Source organism: Nymphalis io, chromosome 28, assembly GCF_905147045.1.
Source record: "Nymphalis io chromosome 28, ilAglIoxx1.1, whole genome shotgun sequence".
Taxonomy (NCBI): Eukaryota; Metazoa; Arthropoda; class Insecta; order Lepidoptera; family Nymphalidae; genus Nymphalis; species Nymphalis io.
In genome coordinates this window covers 1876506-1902988 of record NC_065915.1, presented here as the reverse complement: position 1 = coordinate 1902988, position 26483 = coordinate 1876506, and the positions used below count along the sequence as shown (strand labels likewise).

Sequence of the window (26483 nt, the reverse complement as noted above, 5' to 3'; positions counted from 1 at the left end):
ATTCCTCTAATTTGCCCAGGATTTGTTGATGTTAGGAGAGTTTCTTTCATCAAATAAAGACTTTTGCTCATCTGAATTTCGAAATGTGAAATGTTCCTTGTAAGTACATTTTTATTTATCTTTAGTGTTATCATAGGTTTTTTTCTGTTAGCTATATAGTATTACTCGCATATGAAGAGCCCTAATATTTTTACTAGTAAGAACTTTTAAGACAATATTTTATTTAGCTCCACTAGTACTGAATTTTTGAATTGACATATTTACGAATACTTCTATAAATCTAAATTCATAAATATATAAATTTCATAAATATATAATAAATCTTTATGAATCTCTGCCTCAATTTGCAATTTCTTCAAAATGTCCTGTAACCATACTTTCTTTTAATTGCTTTTCACATTCTTCAAGAACTATCATCTTTCGTTGCTTACTTATATATGGTCGTTCTGCTTCTGTAGATTGTTCTTCGATCTGGTTGGCATTCGAATGTATTTTTACACAGAGGGACCGCACACCACTTGTAAACTTTGGAATTCATTTTTAACCTTAGGAAAAACGCAATACTTTCTGACTTACTTCGTTGAGTATAGACATAATACAACATTTACTGTCGTTTATTGAGGCGTGACGTCACGTGCAGGCGTGGTACACCTGCGGGTGTTTTCGAGCGAAATTCAAAATAGGTAAATGAAAATATAATTATTTGCGTAAACAGTTAATTTATTACTGAAATAATTAGAAAATTATTTTCACTAATAGTAGTAATGTACCTACATTATAGAAGGTTATTTCAAAATCAGTCATCATGCCTATTCTTGCTCCGTCCGAGTTTTGACTGTGACGTCACTTCGCCCAATCGTTATTGCGGGCGACTCTTTTGCGATACGCGCGTTGATAATTTCGTATTTATTTTATCCCTCTTTTTAATTAGACGCCCCAAATACGTTCTTTCACTTATAATAATATTAGAACGATTATAAATATATTATTTTATGCTAAAATAAGAGCAGTATTTTCACGTAGACTAACAAGCAATCTACCGAAAGTCGATCTTATGATTGCGGATTATGATTCTTTCGCAAATCACGCGGAATATATTAGTGAGCTTATTATTATTGTTTATTTTAATATTTTGTTAATGCAGATTGATCATAACTGTGATCGGCAATAAGTCCGTACGTACTCTTCTCGTAGAGATACTAGTGCTTTCCGTTTTCGATAGAAGATAATATTGATATAGAATATGATGTACATTTCCTATATTTTAATTTTACGTACACAATTCGGGTCGCGATAGTTACGATACAGAGCCACGGCATATTATTGTAAATTTGCTTGTGATGAAAGTACAAATGAAATTAACAATCTCGAATGTGAAGGATGCAAACATATTATGGCATTAGTCACATAGCGATGTGAGGAGCCTACTTGTAATGAAATAAACCTTTTTTATGTAAAAGGGGGGCAAACAAGCAGGAGGCTCAACTGATGGAAAGTGACTACGTCTGTCGATTATGATGACTACCAAAGGACACCTGCAACACCGAAGTACTTGCAGGTGCGTTGCCAGCCTTTAAGGAATGAGTAGGCTCTTTTCTCAAAGGTTTCTATGTCATAATGGTTCGAAAAAGTCGCCGGGTAATATGGTGCCGCAGAGTGTCTGTGCGAGGCAGGAAATGCTTTAAAAATAGCGTTGTAGTAGTGGATTATATATGCAATAGAATATGCAAAGTGCCATCTCTTCCGACCAGAGATGAGAGCACTCCATGTGGGGCCGAATTTTCGCCTTGTAGAATTTTAGGCGAGAAGCTGACGTGAAGTACTGTCTTACCTTGTTGAGCAAACAAAGCTTCTAGAGGCTAATTTGGCTTCACCTTCCAATAGACCGCGGACCCTAACATCCCGATACTGGATTTAGCAGCGAGGTGGTATTCTCAAAATGAAGGGGATATGACAAAAGGTGACATTTTAGAAGTCATAGCGCAAACTTGTATCGTATTGGGGTTGAGTTGTACCAAATTTGGTTGGCCCCAATCTCAGACTTTGGTTAATAAGCACTTGTGATTTCAGACACAAGTTTATACTCGTGTATGTAAGTTTATACTCATGGCCGATGTACAAGGCGTCTACAGTGCTGTCATCTGCCAACATTGAATATTGCTAATTTGCACATGTCATTAATATGCAGAAGAAGCAGAGTAGGTGATAACACAAAGCCTTGTGGAACACCAGAATTGACGAATTTTAAGTAAGAACATGCACCGTCGACAATGACCTTGATGGTCCGATCTGGCAAAATTGGTGATCCAGTTGCATTATTTCCTGGGAAGCCCAATCAAAGGCTTTTTCCACGTACAGACTAACTGCTAATTTTGTTGTAGTTGAGTCCAAGAGGTGGTTTAGACTCAACTGATTCAGCCCATCGCTCAAGTAAACCATGAGATTACCGGTAGTAACTTTACATTTAATTTAATACCCAAATATTCAAAAGTGCCCTTATAAGCCTATTTGAATAAAGAATTATCTGATTTCATTTGTATCATACGTACTATATTAGACTAAATATTTGACTTTCAAAGGAACCTAATATGGTAAAAATCAATTTCAATGGGTCACAGTCATTAGGGATTTTTTCAACGCATACCATCAACGATACGGCGTTGTTCACAAGTTATCTTCAAGATTAACAATAAACTTAAGATAAACGTTGAAATGCATTTTTCATCGATACAAACTCTTATGACAACAGTATCGGTATTCAACGTATCAAGCCCGTATTACGAACATTCCGAATTATGTTTATATTAAACGAATACATATAACTAGCCTGTAAAAAATAATTGATTGATTCCTCAAACTAAAAACTTGTAAATACGACAAATTTTACTTCTAAGGTTACATTTGACGAGCCGGTTGGCGTGGTTGGTAGACACTTGCCTTTCACGCCGAAGGTTGTGGGTTCGATTCCCACCCAGGACAGATATTTGTGTGCATGAACATGTCTGTTTGTCCCGAGTCTGGGTGTAATTATCTATATAAGTATGTATTTACAAAAGAAAAGTAGTATATGTAGTATATCAGTTGCTTGGTTTCCATAGCACAAGCTTTGTACAAGCTTAATTTGGGATCAGATGGCCGTGTGTGAAAAATGTCCCAGGATATTATTATTATATTATTATTATTATTAAAATGCTCATCACGAAAATATCTACTTGTTTTTTTTGATAATATATATGGAAAAAGTATTTTTCCCGAGTTCTATGTTGAATTAGTGTGCTATGGTACTGTATAATAAATGTATGAAAGTTTTTTTTATACTAACCGAATCAAGAATAACGCGAAAATACAGGCGAAATCGTATGGGCGAGCGAGCGACGTTGGGCGATATGACGTCACGCGTCTATAGGTCGCTCCAGAAAGGAATTTAAGAACTCGTAACTTTAAAAAATTGTAAAAAAAATCATTTTTGCAGATATCGTAAAAATTCATTAGCCAGTATTTTTTTTATTTTAAATATATTTTTTTGAGAACATAAAAAAAATAAACTCATCTTCCTAATTTCTAAGAGAACATTTTATAAATAAATAAGTTTCGTTTTAAAATAAATCCTAATTATTCGATATTTTAAATAAACTATCATTTTTAATTGGAACAGTTTTAGATGTACATCGTTATAATTGTAATCTGTATTACATTTCGTTATCGCATCTCTCTTAGAAGTTCAAACTAATCTCAGGAAATACCAAAAGGATTGTCATTCTTAAGGATTTTACCCCCATTCTATTCCTATGTCAAATTAATGTCACGTACGATCAAAATATTACTATTATTCCAGTTAAGTATATTAGTTTTCATACTATACACATATAATTTCTATTATATTTTTATCAATTAAAATATTTCTGATAAAGAACAGTCAAGATAAGCCAATGTTTCTTTTTTTATATTATGACTATAAAATCAATGTTGCCAACTCATTTATCCTGTACCAGACGTTATATGGTGATATAAGACTAGATTACTTGAATGAAATATTAACTCACTTGCCAGTAAATTTCACCATCTGCTTACTGATAGAGAGTTTTTCGTTCACATTGATTAACACTTGAACGGTACTTGAATTCTGTCGAAGAACAGCAAAGCATTGCATTCCTTTAGCTCTGGATGTTTGTAAGCGCGCTGAAAATTAAAACATTAAATCATTAATATTTCCATATAATGAAAATAATTCAGTCGGGAAGTTTAAATTGGGAATTGAAAATAATATTTGGATTTTTGTAGTATAAAGTTATTTAAATAAAAATTCATGCTGAATTAGACTTTAAATGGGTAACAATATGTTGTTAATCTTTTTTTTTTATATATGGCTTGTTATTAAAATAAAATTCTTAAAATTATATAATTTAATAAAAAAAATCACCAAATAAATGTTGCTTCTAGAATTAAAGTCCCATTAAATAAAATAGTAAATGTCCCACTATTGGGCTAATGGTTTAGAACCCTATTCCATTGCATTGCTCTAGCATAGTGGCTACACATGACAGACCTGGCACAAGTTTCCTTACAATGTTGTCAGTCCCCAAATGTATCTACTAAAGTCAGTGTTGCCTGTCTAAGTATTACCGACAATTTCAGTTAAGATTAACAAATTTTAATTTACTATATTACCTCATTCCAATTTCAAAACATTTATCAAAACTGCCAGTTACAAATAATCTAATATATTAAGAAACGTCTATCTTCAAACTTCAGAGAGGCAAAGTTAAAATATTTGTAACTATAATTTCGTTTTTCTTACATGTGTTCTTTATAATTATGTAATTAAATATAATAATTAAGAATTTTTATAAAACATAATGTTCGTACCTCTAATCCACACATATTTTCCTTTCAAATGCACTCCAAGACTTTTGACATCGAAATATGCACGGTCTCTATGCTCACCGGTTGATTGTATCATTTTTAGAATACCATATTTTCCTTCAGATATATCTAATTCAGTTGTATCGGTTTCAGGGGCAGAGGCCTAAAAAAAAATTTAATGAGTATAAAATTAATATAATTTACAATATTATAAGCTGTACACATATTTTTTTTCTACTTTTACATTATTTTTCATTAATAATAATAATATCCTGAGTCATTATTCACACACGGCCATCTGATCCCACACTAAGCAGAGCTCTTACTATGGAAACCAGACAACTGGTATACTATATATTTAATACTTTTCTTTTGTAAGTACATACTTATATAGATAATTACAGACTCAGGACAAACAGACATGTTTATATACACAAATGTCTAACCTGAGTGGGAGTCGAACCCACGGCCTGCGGCGCGAAAGGCAAGTATCTACCAAACACGCTAAACGACTCGCCATTTATTACTAGCAGTTGAACACATGGTTTTTACCAGCCCATCCAAATATAGCACGGGTTAAAAATTCTAAAAAGTTTCGATGAAATAAGGGCTAAATTATATCTTGGAGTAATCCAATAATAATAATAATCATCAAATGCGCCAATGCGCCAACAAACTGGGGAACTAAGATTTTATTTGCTTGGTGCCTGAAGTTACACTGGGTCACCAACTCTTCAAACCGTAACACAACAATAAGTATTGCTGTTTGGCAATAGAATATATGATGAGTGGGTGGTATGCAGTGGCCTTGCACAAAGCTGCCACCAGGTGTAGTGTAATTGTTAAGGTCATATAAGCACCTTATGTTCTGCCTTTTTCTGTTGTTTTTCAGCAGCTTTGGCTGCTTTCTTTGCTGCTTTCTTACTGGGTGCTGCATCTCCCTCTGCAGTTGGTTGAGTTACTTCCGACAAAACCATTCTATCTTAGAAAATAAAAAACATTTTTATTATTATATTATTAATGAATATATTTCTTCTTGATTTAGGTGACTTTACTTAAAAGAGAGATCAAAAAACGATTGTCAACTTTGTAAGATAAGTTCAATGTTTGTTTTAAACAAATTGATTATATATATATTCATTTTATTTGTTAACATACCACCCATAAAAGATTACTTCTAAATAAATTTTATTTCATGCTCTCATCAAACACAGGAATTTATTATTTTAAAACAATGGTTACAAAATTAACTCAGTTGAGATTTTATTTTATAGCAATAATAGACCACTTTTATGCCGTGTCATGCATAAAATATGCAATATAATACAATTACGTACATCTATCTTATATATATATATACATACATATATATACATATATATATATATAAGTATGTTTCATAAAAAACCGGCTGAGTCCTAGTGGAATTTAAATATATTAAAAGATTTTTCAAGTAATTTATTTCAATTTCAATTATTTTTCTATATATCACTTAATTAAAAATGGCCTGTAGACTGGCTGTATAATGTAAGTACTAACTTATACACTATTTAAAAATATATTTAAAACAATAATTATTTGTTTTGATCAGTTTCATAACAAGGAAAATCTTATGATTTGCACTAAGCTGTTTTACTTTTTAAGCTGAATAGGTTGGTGGAAAGGCCACATAATCGTAAATGGTCAGCACCACCCACAGACATTTAAGAAATAACATTAACTAGTGCTTGCACTTAGTTACTGCACCATTCATCTTGGGAAATGAATCACCGTGTCACTTGTACGTCTAGTTTCACTGGCACACACTTAAAATTGGAACAAACAATACTGTATATTGCTGTTTGGTACTAGAATATATTGAGTGGGTACCTACCGAGACAGGCTTGCACTAATACACCAAGTATTAGACCAAAGGTGTATATATACTTTTTGATTAAGTTAAAATAATGAATTGAGTACATTCAAATTACAAAGTAAAATAAACAAATATTTAAACTTAAGTTTATGAAATTATAAAGTTTATAAGAAATTTAATTTAAATAGTACTTACAATTTTTTTATCTTTTAATATAATTCACTGATTACTCACAATCAAATGACCTATAACATATAGTATATTTATAGTAATTTAACTTTCCAACAAAGTCAAAATGATACAATTAAATGAACTTCACAACATTTCATCATACTTTCAACAGGTACTTAGCAGTTCTTACCTTATTTGTTTTTTTTTTAATTTGCACTATTTATTTGATAAGGCAAAAGATAAAACTTAAGTGTTGAACAAACTTCGGTTTATGTTATTAATAGGTGAGGTTATGTTCTACTTTCCGGTGAAATTGGCATTTCAGTTCCACTCATAGATAGCTCACAACCCACAATGTATTTTTGGCAGGCAAATTTGATTTGTCTGATTTGACAACTGTAAATGTCAATTTTGACAGTTTGTTATGATATGAATTCGAAGTTTTTGCAATTTTGGTCCAAAATAAGCAGAAATCAAATGAGTAAAGATGGTTCAGTATATTGAATTATGAAAATATTTTATATCTCTTTTTGTTGTATTGTGTTCGGTCTTGAATGGGTAAACATAATATATTTATGCTCGTACGTTATGTTCATGGGGCTGAGGTACTGGGTCACAATAATAGGAGGTTTAACATTTGAGATTTTTTTGAGTTATTTTGGTGTATGATAGATTTGGATGTAGAATTATATTAAGACTTACCGTAGAAAAGCTAGTATACTGGTCTAATGTATATACGTTATAACGTGCTAGCCAAGTGGCTTTATATTTTAAATGGACATAACTTTGCTAGAACAAATATATGCAGAATCATATATCAGAATAAATCCTTTTTTTTCTTTTTGCCAAAAAAATATGAGTTTTATTTTTTGACATTTGTCAATTTACTTAACAGAAAAGTAAATTAATAACAAACATCAAATAAATCGGTGTTATGTATAAATTTTTTGTTCAAAATGACCAAGAATATAACCGGCCCTGACTTGAAGAGAACTGGGGCGTATTATAACATAAACTCGATATATTCAAAATCAAAATGCCCGTATTCACTGCAAATATTCCAGGAGCGCTTAATATTGGGGACAGAATAGAAATAGGCGGTAAAATCAAGGAGAATGCCAGAAAGTAAGATATTACTTACTTCAATATAGATTACTTCAATACATACCACATGTAGTTAAAAAAATGTTAAAATACAGAAACCTAAGCAAAATAAAAACTTGAGGTACTATTTTATAAACATAGAAAAATAGATTTAACTTAATAAAAATACGCAATTAGAGATTGTTGGAGAATTACGTTTCATAAAATGGTATGGTAATGGCACAAGGTAATATAAACCAAGCTCAATCCTACCAAAAATAAATATATATACTTAATCTTAACGTTGAAGGAACTAACTCATTACTACTACATTTTCAGCTAATCGGTACAATATGTTATATGTCATGTCTTAGTTATTTTTGGTGTAAATATTATATAAAATTTCGCTAAAAAAGAATAACATTATGGTATGGCAACTTTGCACAGTTATAAGTACGATATGTGGTATGGACTTATGGGAAGTGTGCACCATATTTACTGTTATTAGTTTTGGAGGGAGACACTGTACATAAGTTGAATATACATTTATGATATTGCATCCTAAATCAATTTATCTAGAATGTCGGTAAATCTTTGCGCCCAAGAAGGTGAAGAACCAAGAGACGTGGTGCTTCATTTCGACGTACGGTTCCATCGGGACAACATAATTTCCCTCTCAAGGAGAAATGGCGTCTGGATTGGTAGCGGCAATTTGGATACTAATTATAATATGTTTGTCCCCGGTTAGTACTAATAATAATAATAATATCCTGGGACATTATTCACAAAAGGCCTGATCTGATCCCAAACTGAGCAGAGCTTGTACAATGGAAACCAGACAACTGATATAATACATATACTACTTTTCTTTTGTAAATACATACTTATATAGATAATTACACCCAGACTCAGGACAAACATGTTCATGCACACAAATGTCCTTGGTGGGAATCGAACAACCTTCGGCGTGAAAGGCAAGTATCTACCAACCACGCCAACGGCCCGTCATTCAAAAATTTTTTCTTAAATATAATTAATCTTCATGATATGCTCTAATTAGATATTTTGTTGTGTTTTATTGTAAACAGTGGATTTATTGGAGTGGATTTATTAGTTGAGTTGGAATCTATAGACTTATTATTATGAATCTTATTCATTCTATGTTATTTTACTGGTGGTAGGGCTTTGTGCAAGCTCGTCTGGGTAAATACCACCCACTCATTAAATATTCTACCGCAAAACAGCAGTACTTCGTATTGTTATGTTCCGGTTTGAAGAGTGAGTGAGCTAATGTAACAGGCACAAGAGACATAACATCTTAGTTCCCAAGTTTGGTGACGCATTGGCGATGTAAGCGATGGTTGAAATTTCTTACAATGCCAATATCTATGGGCGTTGGTGACCACTTACCATCAGGTGGCTCATATGCTCGTCTGCCTATACTATAAAAAAAACCTGGGTCAGTAAAATTTCTTGGGTTTTCTGTTGAGAATTGTCTATCGCGATTGAATTGCGGCCAGGTGGACATTTCTATTGTATTACATAATTATTTTGCTCTTAGGAACTATATTTCGTATCGTCTTCGAAGTGAAAGATACTGACGTGATCACGATATACTGCCAAGGGAAGTTTCACTCGAATTTTTTACCAAAAATCCCTCTGACCATGGCGCGTTTTCTCGTCGCTTGGGCAGATGTGGAGAGGGTTACTCATTGTTATTTCCACATGGCTGCGAAAGTAAGTGTTTTGGGTTATTCTCTTCTTTATTTTTTTAAAAATATTACCGAATGCTTCTATCTGATCATTCATTAAGGAATTATGGTTTTTGAAATTGGAATTTAATGGCGTTTTAAGCAATGGAGTATAGGGGGAAATATGTTACAGTCTCTTGGTTTACTACTGTTTTCACCCTTAGTCATTTATTCTAAAATATATATGTCTCGATCGATAAATAAATCTATTTTATTTATTAATAATAGGGTGTAGGAGATGAGGCGACAGGTGGCGTGATACCACCACGTTCACCACGGACTGGGGTCACGGCGGTAGTTGGAGATTCTAAGAGGAGGTAAGAATATTATTTAAATACAATTATATTCGTAGAGCTTTTTCGCTAAGTTAAGAGCAGGGCAGCAGACATTTGAGGCCCTTCCATTCTGGAGTGGTTACAGTAAATGTACCAAATTGTAAAAATGTAATATGTAATTTAATACCAACAATCAACATATCATAGTGACGTCATTTCTATTCTATTTATATTTTAGCTCATATTAAAACAGATTCCAGTATACCACAATGCCAAAAGAAAGTCTTTTGTATGAAGTTTCAAAGTTGGTACGTCTGAATTATATTATCAGTCTTAGTATGTCTATGAAATAAATGCAACATTGATTAGGTACGCATTTTATAAAATTTTAAAAAATGCAATTTTATTTCCAGGCAAAGAATTAAGAAACAATACTGCCAAGGGTCACCTCACTCTTCGAATGAAAGTTCTGACGACGATCAAAAATCTCCGGCGAAAGACGGCCGCGCCGATAAATACTTTTACGATACTTTGATGTGTCAACCACCAGAACAAAAATATGGTTTACCGGAATCTTTAAAATATCGTCGTGAATTAAATCAAGTAAAATGTAAAATGGATAACAGAAAATACAGAGAATTAACGGATACAGATAAAAATGACACAGATATCTCTGAGGAAGCCATGTCTAAAAACATGGATTCGTCTTTGGCAGAATCGGATGATATCTTGCCCGAAATGGCCATGAAAAAAAGAATGAGGCGCGGGAAATTCGCGCCGTTCGCTCAAGTCGTTAATTTTATGGGAAAAAATGGGAAACGAAATTAGTGTTTATTTTTTTTTGTAAAATATACTCTTAATGATATTTTTTCGTCTTGTATGGTCAGTGATTTTAAAAGAGATAAAAATAAATGGTTTCGTTTAAAAATATAAAAATAATAAAACAAAAGATATAACGGCAGTTTTGAAATGTTCTCTTATTTTTAAATTTGGAATAAATTTAACCTTTATAACAAGAACATGATATCTTATAATGTCTTATCATGTCTTTATAAGTAAGATGTCACGTATTTAAAAATATAGATTTTGTTATGATTTAGAAATGAAAAATTTTGTTTATGCATTAATTTTATTTCAATTTATATTACAATTTTTAAACAATGTACAAAATTCAACTATAACGCTTATTGGAAGACTAATATTACTCCCCTTACCATATTTACATAACTTATAACTATATTTAAATGCTAATAAACGTATTTCTATGAAACTCAAGTGCACGGCAGTGAGTAGGCCAAGATCGAAAAACAATTGCCAACTTAGATATAATTAATAATTAAAAAAAAATAACAATGTTGTCTATTCCTTAAGTCTTATTTTAGAGATCGAGTGCCCATTTTTTTTTTTAAAGACTTTTAGTCATATTTATTATTCAAGGGCTATTACGGTAAGACCTTTTGAAACTGCGTTTAACTGCTTAGTTTAGTTTTTTTTAAAAACATTATATACGAAATGTACCTTTAATATAAACAATTTGCTTACGACGAATATTATATACATATATATAGCTGTAGGTAGGTAGGTAGGTTTATAGAGTAGGAACGCGGACGAGCATATGGGCCACCTGATGGTAAGTGGTCACCAACGCCAATAGATATTGTAAGAAATGTTAACCATCGCTTACATCACCAATGCGCCACCAACCTTGGGAACTAAGATGTTATGTCCCTGTTCTGCGGTAGAATATCTGATGAGTGCGTGGTACCTACCCAGACGAGCTCGCACAAAGCTATACCACCAGTAAAAATTATTAGGTACCACCGTAGATACGGCGCTCTATTCCAAAAGGTCCAATGAATGCAGCATTTTTAACAGACAATATTATACATTAATGTCCGGTTACTGTATTCAAGGAACTATATATTTTGGTTAGGAATGCCAGAATTGCGTACTAGGCGTAATTCAAAAGCGTTCCTATAATAACGGTTGGTAACTTTCGAAGTGAATGGTAACAGTTTGTTACTCGTAACTCAAAAATTATCTGATGTACAAAAACGACTCGTTAAATAGCATTATTGAAAAGCATTATTGAAAAGGTTCAGTAACATAATATAAATAAAATACTATAATTGTCAGCTATACCAAGTAATACTTAAATTATTTTACTAAGCGTGCCTTTTATCAATCATGACACGATTTTTTGAGTCAACCCAAATAGCACGCCTTTACACTTATTTAATATATAACCTTCTTTGTTAAGGCCTGTATTTGAACACATATATATATATATTATATATTACAATGGCAGGAGTAAATATAAACGTAATTTAAATTTACATATTTTTATATAAGCGCTTTTCTAAAAAAATAATAATATTATGCACTAAAAACCGTTCTTGATTAATATCTCTATTTATATACAAAAGTATTCCACTTAGTTTCTTATATACCCTTTAATTTTACTTCCAAAGTTCAACCTTCACCGATTCAAAAAGTCACTTCACGAAACTATAATGAATACCACAGATTACGTAAGTAACAGCCTGTAAATGTCCCACTGCTGGGCTAAGGCCTCCTCTCCCTTTTTGATGAGAAGGTTTTGGAGCTTATTCCACCACGCTGCTTTAACGCGGGTTGGTTGAATACACATGTGGCAGAATTTCGATGAAATCAGACACATGCAGGTTTCCTCACGATGTTTTCCTTCACCGAAAAGCACGAGATGAATTATAAACAGAAATTAAGCACATGAAAAATCAGAGGTGCTTGCCCTTGCCCTTGCCCAAGATTCACGCGTTCTTACCACTGGGCCATCTCGACTTACCACAGATTATACTACATATTTATGATGTCATTTCAATTTATCTTTACCACTGTCATTGGAATGGGCTGTAGATAAATTAACTCTTAACGAAATGACTTATAATTTCAGCGTGTTCGTCTTTGACGCCTATAGTCAGTAGTTGCCCTTTCGACACTAGTAGTAAAGACTCCCCATCGATTTCGTGTTCTTGCAACACTGATACTGTTTCGTTCCATCCAAATTTTCTCAAATGAGTTTCTAGTTGTTCAGCCTGTGAATTAAAAATGAAGTTGCAGTTAGTTTCATTCACGAAGACGCATCCTACTATATATCTTATGTTCACATTTGCACTGTAGCAACTGTCGTATTGTATTTGTTAGGATTGTATCAAATCTTTGAAAAGCAATAAATTGTCTATGGTTTCATCTCCAAAACAGGCGCAAAACTTCTCCTCAAAAGATAACGAGGACCCAAATTAACTATTCGAAATTTTCATTTGACCAATATTAGTTGCTTAACACATACCGCAAAACAGCAGTACTTGTTATTGTTGTGTTCCGGTTTGAAGGGTGAGTGAGCCAGTGTAATTACAAGCACAAGGGACATAAAATCTTAGTTCCCAAGGTTGGTGGCGCATTGGCTATGTAAGCGATGGTTGACATTTCTTACAATGCTAATGTCTAAGGGCGTTTGGTGACCACTTACCATCAGGTGGCCCATATGCTCGTCCGCCTTCCTATTCTATATAAAAAAAAAAAAACAAAATTGTAAGCAAATCAAAATTGAACGAAAATTAAAATTATAAATTATTTTTAAATATCTGGTCAGACCATTTCGTTAGCAATTGACGTACTAATATTGGCATTCCACAGTATATTTATATTATGAATTTAAAGAGAAATGTAGATAATAATTAAGATCTTACCGTCCATGATTTAACGACGCTCGGTTTTAGTGTATGAAATGGATTTTCTGAAATTAGGAAAAAAAAAAGATTAGTAACAACAGCAACAGCATTTTTGTGGGCAGACTGGCAAATGGGTCCTGATGGTAAGTGGTCACCAGAGCCCATATTGACACTGTAAGAAATACTCACCACCTTTACATTGCCAATGCGCCACAAACTACGATCTAAGATGTTATTTCCCATGGGTCTGTTGTTACATTGGCTCACTAAACCTCAAACCGTAACAGCCTGTGTCCCACAGTTGGGCTAAAGACCTCTTCTCCCTTTTTGAGGAGAAGGTTTGGAGCTTATTCTACAACGCTGCTTCAATGCGGGTCGGTGGAATACACATGTGGCAGAATTTTATTGAAATTAGACACATGCAGGTTTCCTCACGATGTTTTCCTTCACAGTAAAGCACGAGATGAATTATAAGCACACATTAAGCGAATGAAAATTCAGTGGTGCTTGCCCGGGTTTGAACCCACGGTCATCGGTTAAGATTCACGCGTTCTTACCACTAGGCACTCGGCTTATAACCTCCAACCGGAACACAATAATAGGAATAGTAAGAATCTGTGATGAGTGGACGTAGTAACCTACCCAGACAAGCTTGCACAAAGCTCTAAACCGAAACAGCCTGTGAATGTCCCACTGCTGGGCTAAAGGCCTCCTCTCCTCATTTTGAGGAGAAGGTTTGGAGCTTATTCCACCACGCTGCTCCAATGCGGGTTGGTGGAATGCACAAAGCTCTAACACCAAGTAATAAAGCTTAAGGTAAACAAGTAATACCTTTGTCATCCCCATTATCCTTCTGAAACGGCTCTATATCTTTTATTTGTAAGTGCGATATGTTTAAAATTTTGCTATTATTCTTAACTCCACCATCTGCTTTCGCTTCCTTCAAGTCTTTCGATTCAGTCTCATCTGAATTGTTTGGTAAGGGCTTTTCTTTTAAAGGTTTTCTTATCTGAAATACGGGTTATAAAATTATAGGAATATCATGGAATTGGAATTTTATAATTAGTCGAGTAGTTAAGATGTGAAAGCGTAACAATCAAACTCCACAAACAAATTCACATTTATAATATTACTATCCCACTGCTAAGCAAAGGCCTTCTCTTGAGACGAAGGTTTGGAGAGCTTATACCATTAATTATGATACTCAAATGCAGGTGGACACATATGTCACAGATTTTCAAAAGACACATGGATTCCCTCACGATACTCGAGATGAGTTATAAACACAAATCCAGCACATGAACAGGCAATCACGTGTTCGCCACGGTCATCGTTATTTTAAAAAAATAATAAAAATCAAATATATACTTACAGGAAACGCTATATTTGATTCTTGAATCACATAACCATCTAAAACGTGTGTCAGTACGAAATCTCTATCTTCCTTTAACTTAATATTGTCAGCCACTTTTTCATTAGAACTCAAGGTTTTATTGTCTTCTGTATTTTCTGACTTCTTTTCAGCTACAATTGGAGTGACGGTGGCGTTATTTGTTTTATCAGGTTCTTCGTGTTTAATTTTTTCTTTACTATTATCGTTTGAGTCTGTTGGTTGTTTTTGACTTACTTCAGTGCGAATCGTTGCAACGGGACTGTTTGAAATTATGGTGGTAGTTGGTATTTCCGGTTTACTACTTTCGACGACTGTTTGTTTGTCGTTCAGTACTCTCCCCCGGGCTTGAGTGTAAACAGTGTTACGTATCAATTTATCCTTTTCAGTTGGTACACTACCAGGAACTGAACTTGGGATAATATTATTTCTTATGACATTCTGTGGTTCTTTTGGATAACTTATAGGTTTTTTAGCTAGTTCCTCTTTGATTTTTGCGTTTTGAGTATTTATAGGATTTAATGGTGTGATTTGTAAGTTGTTTATATTTATTCTACCATCTGTTTTGTGTACTGGACTCGTATTCACACCAATATCTGAACATATTACGGGATTTGTAACGTTTTCAATCTTTTTAATGATTATAGGATTCTCGGTATTATTACTAATCGATATTTTCTTATGTAGTTCATCAGGAGATTCGCTTTTTCGTTTTCTATTAAATACTAAACTGTTACCTTCAATTTTTCCGTTGTTTGATATAGCTATAGTATTTGTCATTTGATTTGTGCTATTGGACGTTATTTTACGAGGAACATTTTTATTTAGCATATTTGGCATGGCCGATTGAATTAAGCCAGTAGTGGGTTGTGCTGTGAGGAATTGTGGTCCGTTATTTCTTATTTGGTTGGTCCTTGGTTGTATTGGTCTAAATGATTGCGGTCCTTTAACAGATATATTAGGATGGACGACATTATAATTAATATTTTTATTAATTGGAGCTTGTTTCCTTGCTTCTTGTACGTGCATTATCGAATTTTGGTAATTTTGAATGTTTGCTACGTTTTGTTGCGGTATTTGTTGCATTTGGCTAATGTTTTGCTCGTACGTATTCGTCGGTCTTTGAATATTATTCGGGACTATAGTAACAGTTTGTTGCATCTGATTCCTTGGATCCTGTGGCAATGTTTGTGACACTTGTCTGTACATATTTTGTCCTAAATTTTCTTGCTTAACGTTATTAACAATTTCATTTATATTTGTCATTTGATTATTAACAAATTGTCTATTTATAACATTATTTTGATTCTGTGCTGTATTTACTAAGTTGAGAGAATTGGAAATTGCCGAAATATTTGATACCAATCTTTGAGTTTGTACATTTTGACCAATACCAGGCTGTTGTCCTTGGCCGTGGTGTGGTGGTGTCATTTGCATTGGCCGAATTTGTTCCTGGGGATTTTGAACCAACATTTGTGGCATGTTTTGGTAGCTATAGTTTTGTATATATAGTTGATTTGGGTCAATGTGTTGTTGTGTCGGTAATACATAATTCGTCGGCATATGTTGGACGTATATTACTTGATTTTGTACTGCTCTGTTCTGTATCCATGGTGGTGGATTTTGAGGATTTATGAATATAGTTTGATTTGACTGCATTTGATCGCCTGAAAATATAAAATTTAATCGATTAAATTCACTTATTTGTTTATGTACTTAATTAATATTATTAAATAAATACATTGATGGTATAATTATTTCAAATAGTTTTAGATTACTTTATCATCCACTTGTTTGATTTAAATATTTCTTATCAAACGATATTAGATAAAGAAGCTATTATAAGATATTTTATAAACCTAGCTAGTTGTCTCACCTTGTTGAACTAACATCGGAGTCTCATAAACCACCCGCACAGGACATAGTACCATCTGATGTCCTGCTGTATCTTGTGTTCTGACAGAATATAAAAAAGGTCACCGTTACGGACAATTACGTAGTTTTTAAAGAAAAAAATATAAATAGTCAACGTTACAATGTCGTTATCATCATTCGTATTGAGAATATAAGATTTATTCTTATCCTGTTTATTTTTGCTCTATGCAGAAAAATGCTTGAAATTTTACCTTTTTTAATAATTTGATAAATATAAGTTGATAGGGCGCTTACGTGTTCTTAACACAAATTTCTTGGGACATTACAACACCCAAGTCATTCATTACCAAACTCTGTGATCAGTTTATGTACTCGACAAGAATGAGGATAGAAGTCACAGCGCGGAAATCTTAACTGCTTTAAAAATGAACATGAAAAGTATTCCAAATTCAAAAAAAGCAAAAATTCAAATATATTCATAAAAATTTGAAAAACTATAGCCCAAATTGTCCCAATAAGTCATAATTTAAAGACTAATTTAATTGTTTCATTATTGCAATAAAAGTGGATATATGCATAGGTCGGTAGTTATTCTGGGATATGAATCCGTACAAAGCGATAAGGCGTTGAATTAGCCATTGTCCAGGGATTTACGAGCCATCTATGCCATTACTTAAGCCATAATTAACTGCTTATTGACATTGGTTATTGCGATTCAAGAATATTAAGTTTTTATAATATAGTTTATTCACTTCCTATGCTCAATATTATCGCGTATTTAATCAAGTTACTTGTAAAGTTACTGGTTTGCTCGAAATTAAGATATAGAATAAATATGTTTAGCTTTCACTGTTATATAAATAAAATTGTATATTAATTAGTTATTAATGCAATAAGTATTCCTATGTATTTATACATATCCCCTACATGCGCATACGCATGCAAATGCAAAAATAACTACGCATAGCGTTGTTATATTACAGTACAAATGATATGGCTGACGTTTTTTACACCAAAGCCTCACGCATGCAACATGCATTTAATATTTAATGCATACGAAATGCATTAAATATTAAATGCATGTTGCAATATGTCTACATATCCGCTAAAATGCACAATGAAATATTAGAGCGTTAATATTTTATGAAAACCCAGAGAATATTCAATACAAACATCTAAATTATTTATTACATAAAAATTATCTTTCTTAGTTATTGTCAAATATTTTCCATTCGGTAGTAACACAATTTCAATCCTGGGAAAAACCAAGAATCATTACTTGGCGTTTTTGGCAAAATGCCAAAGCCTGTTTCGCAGCTACGCGACAAATAATTTTATTATATATTTTTTCTATGAATGAGACTTTAATAACCGAGTTTTATTGGAAAAAACGACATATTTTTTATCGAATTCGGTATAAATAACAATTTTGAAGAGAAATACTACGAGGAAATAAAGAATGTTTTTTTTTAATTTCGATTATAAATATTAAACTTGGCCAATTGCCCTATTGAGCGCTCGAGTATTTAAAAACTATCGGCTATATCCTTATTGAAACTCTTAATAAATAAGAGTTTATATATTATTTCCACCAACCCACATTGGAGCAGCGTGGTGGAATAAGCTCCAAACCTTCTCCTCAATAAAGGAGAGGAGGCCTTAGCCCAGCAGTGGGACATTCACAGGCTGTTACTGTTACTGTTATAAATTATATTTGACGAATCTACCGTAATATAATATTCATTACTCTCCATCATAACGAGATGTTATGGAGGAAAACATGGTGAGGTAACCTGCACACACTTATCCGCAGTAGAGTAGCGTAATGAAATAAGCTTCAAAGTTTTCTTTAAGAGCAAAAGATACCATTAATTTTTATTATTTTAATTAATTCTTACCCGGGCTGTTCTTGTTGATACAATTGTTGTTGCATCTGTAACAAATAAAAAAAATATGACTTATATAAATTAAAAAAAAAAAACTATTCCATAACGAAAGGTATTGTGTTTTGTAAAAACAAACTCGGAACTCGACGATAACCGATCGTTTAACAAAAGCGAAACGACATCACATAATTATATTCTTTATAATATTAAAACACGTTTTTGACGGAATACGTATCTATGGGCTGAAATCACAGTATCCAAAGCCGTTAACAAAAAAAAAAAAAACTATATAGGACGCTTATTAACTTATCGCCATAAAGTCTTCTAAACTTACGGTCGATTGAATATCGAATGACTTTTATTTCTACAGTTATCGAAATATAATAAAAAAGTGAATCGTATATAACTGTTTCGTATAAAATGAACTTGATATTTTTATTTTATTCTCTGTGCCGATCACCGAAAACCGCGCATTTATGACTTGTGACATCTATAAATTGCTTATCGCTATATTCTACAATTAAAATTATAAATTTCTCGTTTTTTTTTAATTTCTATTAGAAAGACCGACGAAGAAATGAGCCTAGTCATGTTATGACACGCATTGTCTCATAGACATTTGCACTGCAAGAATTATAACTTTATTTGCAAAAATTATAATTTCAACATGTCGACCATGTAATTTAAGATATTATGACCCATGTGTGCAATTATACTGGCTCACTACTCACATTAGAACAAAGTAAAGCAAAGAAAATTTTGACGATAGCCGATGCGTTAAGGCGGTAATACCAACGTTGTATTCATATTGTACTTTTAAGTCTAATCGAATATATTTATCTTCATCTGGTATTAAGTGTGCTTCAGATATAGCTAATAAATGTTTAAACCAAACCCACGCTCGTTTTTTTTTTCGCGCACTTATGATGCTTGTCAGTCGTGAAGATACAATCTTAATGATTAAATTGGCGGCAATTCAAAATGGCTGCCGAAGCAAAACTTGTTTTTTTAAAAGGTTTTCTTAAATTCAATTTTGACTTCGGAATCTCGTGGTTTAATCTTCTGATTATCATTGCAGTTACATAATATATTTTTTATATTTTGACTTTTATATTGCACGTATAAAATTGAAAAAAAAAGTGCGTGGTCTCTATGTCCTGGCAAATTATCATCATACTGGGTTTCATTAAAAAGTCATTATCATTTCATCGCTTTTCTTCAGATTAAAAAAAAAGACGAAATAATTATTTGTTTTGACCGAAACACTTAAGAAAAACAGACTTATTGGCATTAAAAAATTAAATTAAACATTTCATGTTATAGTTAAAATAGAAATACGATCTTGTTTAATTTTTTTTTTTAATTTAAGTCTCAGCTATGTTTTATATTTTCGCGCGTAAAAGTAAAACGTCACAATCATACGGTGAGGAAGGTAAAATTTTAACATGGCAACATAATGTAAGGTAATGATTCCATGTAAACGTAATATTGTAAGCTATTGTTGACATTAAATGTAATTTTGTTTTCGTTTTAAAAAAGAAAATTTTAACAATGATGTTCGACGTAATAATTGGGGCAACAAAATTTTGACACGTCGTGTCAGCTGACATAATGTCACTTTGGAATGATGTTGCCTTTAAAAAAAACTAATATTTCGCAATATGACGATTTATTCTGTAGATAAGGAAAGATGTAATTAAGATCACCTTAATTCCACAGTTTGGTTTTCATATAATTACTGTTTTTTATTAAATAAATATAAAGTACAATGTCTAAAATAGTCTGCCTTTTTAAATTATTTATTTGGACAATGCTTAGTGTCGAACAGCCGACGAAAAAAACTATCACTTACAATTTGTAATTTTAAATTCCTTAAATCATCTTTAACAATAAATTAAAAAAAAACGTTTTTTTTTAAGATTGTAAAAACAAAAATAACACATTTGTATGTATTGATAATATCAAATAGAAACGGTAGCCATTTTATTATCAACTATTAGGTAATTACTTACAATACAGAAACAAAAAAACATCTAGAAAAAAGCGATTACGTCATAAACTTTTTACCTGTCTAATAATAATCGTCCATCTTTCTCTAACAAAAATGTCCTTTTCCCCCGCCCTATTTTAAGTATCCATCGTAATATTATTCGATAACATATTTATTTACAATTTCAATACAAATACTATATCCCTTAGTGCTAAAGCATAAGGTTCAAAATAGCTTAATTTGTAAGCGAGTTAATAGAGATTTGTCAGATATTGAAAAATAAACTTTATTTCATAGACGATAGTGTTCATATTGACATTAGATAGTTTTTAATAATGGATGGAGCGATTCCCCTTCGGTAGACGGCGGACATTTTATTTTTTGTTAGTGACGTCCTACTTTTAGGTAGGAATTATATCGATGCTTTTATTATTATTATTATTTATCTTTTCATATTAATCAAAGTTATTGTATGTGTATCATTATGTAAAATAATTTGTAATAGCAAACATGAATTATTTAAAGATTGTAAATAATTGTATATATATACACTAAGCATTCTACATAATCTCAATATTAAAATTAGGAAACTTAATATATTTTTAATAATCTGCCTCGATTTATTTTTTCGTATTATATCATTTCGTACTAATCATCACATTTATATACTTTAAAATTTTAATATAAATTCGTTTAATCATAATATTTTTTACAAAGATATTTTTATTAAATAATATTATTTACACGCATTAATATTTGAAATAAGAAAATATTAATGTAGTATAAGTACGTGGTATTGTATTGAAATTAATAAAGTACCTAATTACAAGAAAGTAAATAAAAAATATCGATAAAATATTCAAAAGTGGCCCAACACTAATACCAATACAGAGCGCCCCGGGGGCGCAACAAATCCCAAGCCCAACTTTATAAATAAGCTACATGAGTGACAGAAACAGACATAATGCATTTACATAATGTTAGAAAGAGACAGGTAACAGGTCCAATTATCATGATATGCATAAAATAGCGATTTAAATGTTATAGCTTTATTACCAATCCAGCACAGCTTCGTAATTATAGTATTTATAAATCACCAATATCTATAAATGTTATTTTTATAGTTAAGATGAAATATTAAAAAAAAAAAAAGTAAACAAAAACAGTAAACATGATAAGTATAATCCGTGTCAGATATAATAAAGTACGCACAGAAACACAAAACATACAAAAATACTCATTAAAAAAAATATATCGATAAAAAACCGCCAAACGCAGTCCCGTGACGTCACTATCCGAAGTCAAAACTAAATTTAGTGCGGCGACACAAGTCGATAGAGGATAAAACGCTACATTCATCAAAAAACGAGTTATAAGTTATAAAGTAACGTATAAAAATACATAAAATGATATAAAAGTCTTACCATTTTTGATTTCCGGCTCAGAACTTGTCGTAAGACCGAAAAAACAATCTAAATCGAATCAAAACGCCCTAAATACGCTCACTTCGGATATCTTTCCCGACGAAATGGCTGCTTCTGTAACACAAAACACCCATTCCACAATCGACCGCCCCCTTACCATGAAACCGCTTGCGATACCAAAATAACGACAGTATCGCTCCGCTCCGAACAAAACTACAGGCGAGAGTATCGATTTTACAAAAACCGAGCAACGTGGTACCGTTTTCGCCTAACCAATGATAGTGTTGTGAATAGAGACGCATCGCATTGGACGGGACGTGTTTCGAAATTCAAACACGTGCCATGACCCCGTTTCACTCCAACCAACTGAAAAGTACGCGACAACATTATACCCATCTCTGTCTCGCATATAAACAATTTATATATAGAAAAACGAGAGACGTGATTAGTTTTTACCGCTTTAAATGGTATGGTTGAGTAATAAACTGGCTTTGTCGTTTTTAATTTACGAATAATGTATTTTATTGAATGCTCATAAGGCTTGTATTAGATTGGACTGTATTGTCCTCAACGTTGACGTCACCCGTGCAGAATGGCTGATGTTTATTTATAAAAATAATTCATCGAATTTCTTATCTGTAACGAGTTGGATGTTGGATTTTATGTCGTCGTTATAAAATATAACGGCTCTGTAACCTGTTAATTGTTTTATCCCTGAACGAGGTAGTAAAATGGATAATTATTTAGTAAATAAATACAATAAATAAAGGCTAAGAATCACAATCGCTTCGGTATAACAGGAGCAGTGTCATATTTCAAAGTCTATAGGTATTTTATTGACACATCATAAATTAGGTTCTTTATAATGTGTGGCTTAAATTTTGCATTAAGAAACTGAAACGGGTTTTTATATTTAATGTTGGTAATATTTTATTTTTCTTTTGAATAATGTATCAAATACCTGATTTAAATAGCGAATATTGTGTACGCCTTTGTCATACTTTTGAATGTTCGTTTAAAAACTATATTGTATTACTTGATGTCAAGTTAATGATAAAAATATTTTCAAACCCAAAAATTACATAAGATATATAATCTTAGATAATTCAGTATATGAAATCAATTGTTATATATTTTAATGCATCTTTATTATATTTTTTTTTTATTGATTAGGAAGGTGGACGAGCATATGGGCCACCTGATGGTAAATGATCACCAATCGCCCTTAGACATTAGCATTGTAAGAAATGTCAACCATCGCTTACATATCCCATGCGCCACCAACCTTGGGAACTAAGATTTTATGTCCCTTGTGCCTGTAATTACACTGGCTCACTCACCCTTCAAACCGGAACACAACAATACCAAGTACTGCTGTTTTGCGGTAGAATATCTAATGAGTGGGTGGTACCTACCTACCCAGACGAGCTTGCACAAAGCCCTACCACCAGTATATATATACATATTCTCGTTCGGTAGCAGATTTACAATCAATTTAATTCTGTAATAACGATTCAGTACGGTTTGTAAGCGTTAAGATTTTTATTAAAATTGTAGTGTAGTAACCTTATTTTTATTATTTTATAATGATTGTTATGAGTAACTTAAAATATTAGTATGTACTTTCGAGGATTCGAGATAATATTAGGTCCTTACAAATGAAATTGGCGTTTTGTACGGGAGGAATATAAAGTCATTTTTTGTAAAATATATTCAATTAACCAAAGTATGCACCGTTGTTATCTATGCACTTTTGCCATCTCATAGGTAGTTCATTGATCCCTTTACTAAAAAAAACCATGGGGGCGAGAATCAATAAACTCTTTGAAGGCGGTTTGGACTGCCGCATCGGAGTTGAATTTCTTTCCATGTAAGAAGTTGTCCAAATTCCGGAAAAAATGGTAATCTGTTGGAGAAAGGGCCGGGTTGTACGGTGGAATTCACAGACATTCAAATTGTAGCTAATCTAACTTAGTGGTTGTTTGTTGTGCAGTGTGTGGTCTTGCGTTGTCGTGAAGGAAGCAGCAGTGGCCTAGAGCGATTGACCAATCTCGGTTGTTTAGCAGCTATTTCTTCCTTCATGGTTTGCAGTTGCTGACAATTGATATCTGCCGTAATCGTTTGGCCAGATTTTAGAAAGCTGTAGTGAACCCCGGCGCTAGTCCACCAAACACTCACAAGTGTCGGTTGAGCAAAGTAACACAGCTGTCGACGCGTGTTTGCAAGTTCGATTAACTCAATTCATGAGGTACCCATCGTTCAAGTTTTTTTACTTTCCCGATTTGCTTCAAGTGGATTTATACAGTTTTATCACTTACCCCGAAGCCTGCAGCTATCTCTGAAATGCTTTGTGATGGATCCGCTTTCACAATAACCTTTAATTCTTCATTTTAAACTTTAGTCTCCGGCCGTCCACGGGGTTGGTTCTGAAGGTCGAAATTTCCAGAACGAAAACGTTGAAACCAAAAACGTACCGTGCTTTCTTTTGCGACACCAGCGCCGTAAACATCATTAATCCTTCGAGCTGTTTCTGCAGCACTGGTGCCACGGTAGAACACGTACTCGTAAATATACCGATATTTCATGTTTTCCATTGTGCGGTAATAAGCGACGCCAAAGAAAAAATATAATGATAAAAAAACAAATGAATGACTGTTTTCAAGACTCAAATGTATCAGCTAAATGAATTTATAAATTTGTATTTGGAATTCTTAACCAAAGAGGAGATATGTCAGATCAAAGTGGTCAGTACGATAAAACGCTAATTTCATATATAAGGACCTAATATAATAGGTTTTGTCGTATTACGAGAATCGTAATAATTTATATTTTGATTTCGATTACCTAGGTTTTTTTTTGTGTGGCAAGAACAAGAATGAATAATGTTATTTTACTTATGCAATATTACTAAGTCATAGGTTTAAGTAAAAACGAAGAAAAATAAGTTTATTTATTTATGTTATTCATAATTTTATTAATTATTAATATAATATATAATTTATATATAATAAATATTTATTAATCTCAAAAGAGATTAGACAACTGCGCAGGACATATTATAGTGGACAAGTGTGTGCGGTAAACAGGTGCACTCTCTATTCCTTAACTCTCATAATCCGATGGAACGGCAATCCGACACGACCGGAAAGAGTTCAGGCGTAGGACCAACGGTTTTACGTGCTTTCCGAGGCACGGGGAGTGTACACAGTACCAACTTCCAGACTCTGGGTTGCTATTGAGAATTTTCGACAGAAAAATCCAACAAAAAAAAACTGGGATTTGAACCCAGGACCTCCGGCTCTACATCCAGCGACTAGACTAACGAGGCAGTAATCATAACGTAATGTGTGACGAATGCGTGTTATCTACCCAGGGTTGCACTCGCGTCGTTGCCTATTTGAGTTTCCTTTTTATACACACACATGTTACGTATTGGTCTCTCAAATCTCTCCTAGATACATACTCTTAACTACATTGTTAATTAAATAAACTGTACCTATATAATACATTCAGATAAATTCAAATAATAGCACGGCTGCATCCTGCAATACTATTTCATAACATTCAGACCATAATCCACGATTGTGTCTTATTATTGTCGTCTTGTACAGTAACAGCCTGTTAATGTCCCACTGCTTGGCTAAGGCCTCCTCTCCCTTTTGAGGAGAAGGTTTGGAGCTTATTCCACAACGCTGCTCCAATGCGGGTTGGTAGAATACACATGTGGCAGAATTTCAATGAAATTAGACACATGCAGGTTTCCTCACGATGTTTTCCTTCACCGTTAAGCACGAGATGAATTAAAAAACACAAATTAAGCACATGAAAATTCAGTGGTGCTTGCCCGGGTTTGAACCCACGATCATCGGTTAAGATTCACGCGTTCTTACCACTAGGCCATCTCGGCTTGTACACCGCTAACTATTCTTGCGCCAAAAATTATAATAAGTACATAGGTAAATAATTATTGATATTAAAAACTACACTAAAAACTAAACAACACTAAAAATATCACAAGTTAACAATACATCTATGATTACGATACTAATCATAAGAAACAAACATTAGAATATTTACATTCCGTAACAGTAAATAAAGAAAATATTTATCGTTACTTATGTACTTGAAATAGCTTTTAGTATATAGCATAGCTATAGCATAATTTAATTATATACATATATTATACAATTGTCTTCAATTTAAATATTTT

At 32.8% G+C, this 26483-nt stretch overlaps 3 protein-coding genes across 7 annotated transcripts in view; 1 reads left to right on the top strand and 2 right to left on the bottom strand.

Moving 5' to 3' along the window:
* Nucleotides 1-7612, bottom strand: part of LOC126779074 (aspartate--tRNA ligase, cytoplasmic-like) — a 66288-nt gene extending 58676 nt beyond the window's left edge. For 2 of the 4 annotated variants that reach the window (XM_050502893.1, XM_050502894.1), the window contains exons 1-3: nt 5724-5845; nt 4867-5026; nt 4044-4179 (exon numbers count right to left, since the gene is read on the bottom strand). In XM_050502893.1, coding sequence (XP_050358850.1) covers nt 4044-4179; nt 4867-5026; nt 5724-5840 — 413 coding nt within the window. In that variant the 5' untranslated portion in view covers nt 5841-5845. Of the gene's footprint in view, nt 1-4043; nt 4180-4866; nt 5027-5723; nt 5846-6913; nt 6929-7591 lie in introns of those variants that run through there. The other 2 variants (XM_050502896.1, XM_050502895.1) reach the window with 2 other exon arrangements.
* Nucleotides 7613-7806: 194 nt separating this feature from the next.
* LOC126779117 (uncharacterized) lies at nt 7807-10879 on the top strand. The gene is made up of 5 exons (XM_050502966.1): nt 7807-8014; nt 8552-8715; nt 9534-9709; nt 9952-10040; nt 10412-10879. Exons 1-5 carry the CDS (start codon nt 7926-7928, stop codon nt 10824-10826), a joined length of 933 nt encoding a protein of 310 aa, XP_050358923.1. The 5' UTR covers nt 7807-7925; the 3' UTR covers nt 10827-10879.
* A 290-nt stretch (nt 10880-11169) lies between these two features.
* LOC126779063 (probable basic-leucine zipper transcription factor S) lies at nt 11170-22369 on the bottom strand. Of its 2 annotated transcripts, XM_050502865.1 has the most exons (7): nt 22274-22369; nt 18872-18906; nt 16975-17054; nt 15081-16765; nt 14540-14717; nt 13727-13773; nt 11170-13072 (listed from the first exon to the last, which is right to left on the bottom strand). In XM_050502865.1, exons 1-7 carry the CDS (start codon nt 22274-22276, stop codon nt 12899-12901), a joined length of 2202 nt encoding a protein of 733 aa, XP_050358822.1. In that variant the 5' UTR covers nt 22277-22369; the 3' UTR covers nt 11170-12898. The 2 variants fall into 2 exon arrangements, with proteins under 2 accessions (XP_050358822.1, XP_050358824.1); XM_050502867.1 differs by lacking the exon at nt 16975-17054 and having other exon boundaries at nt 22274-22363.
* Between the last annotated feature and the right edge of the window lie 4114 nt (nt 22370-26483).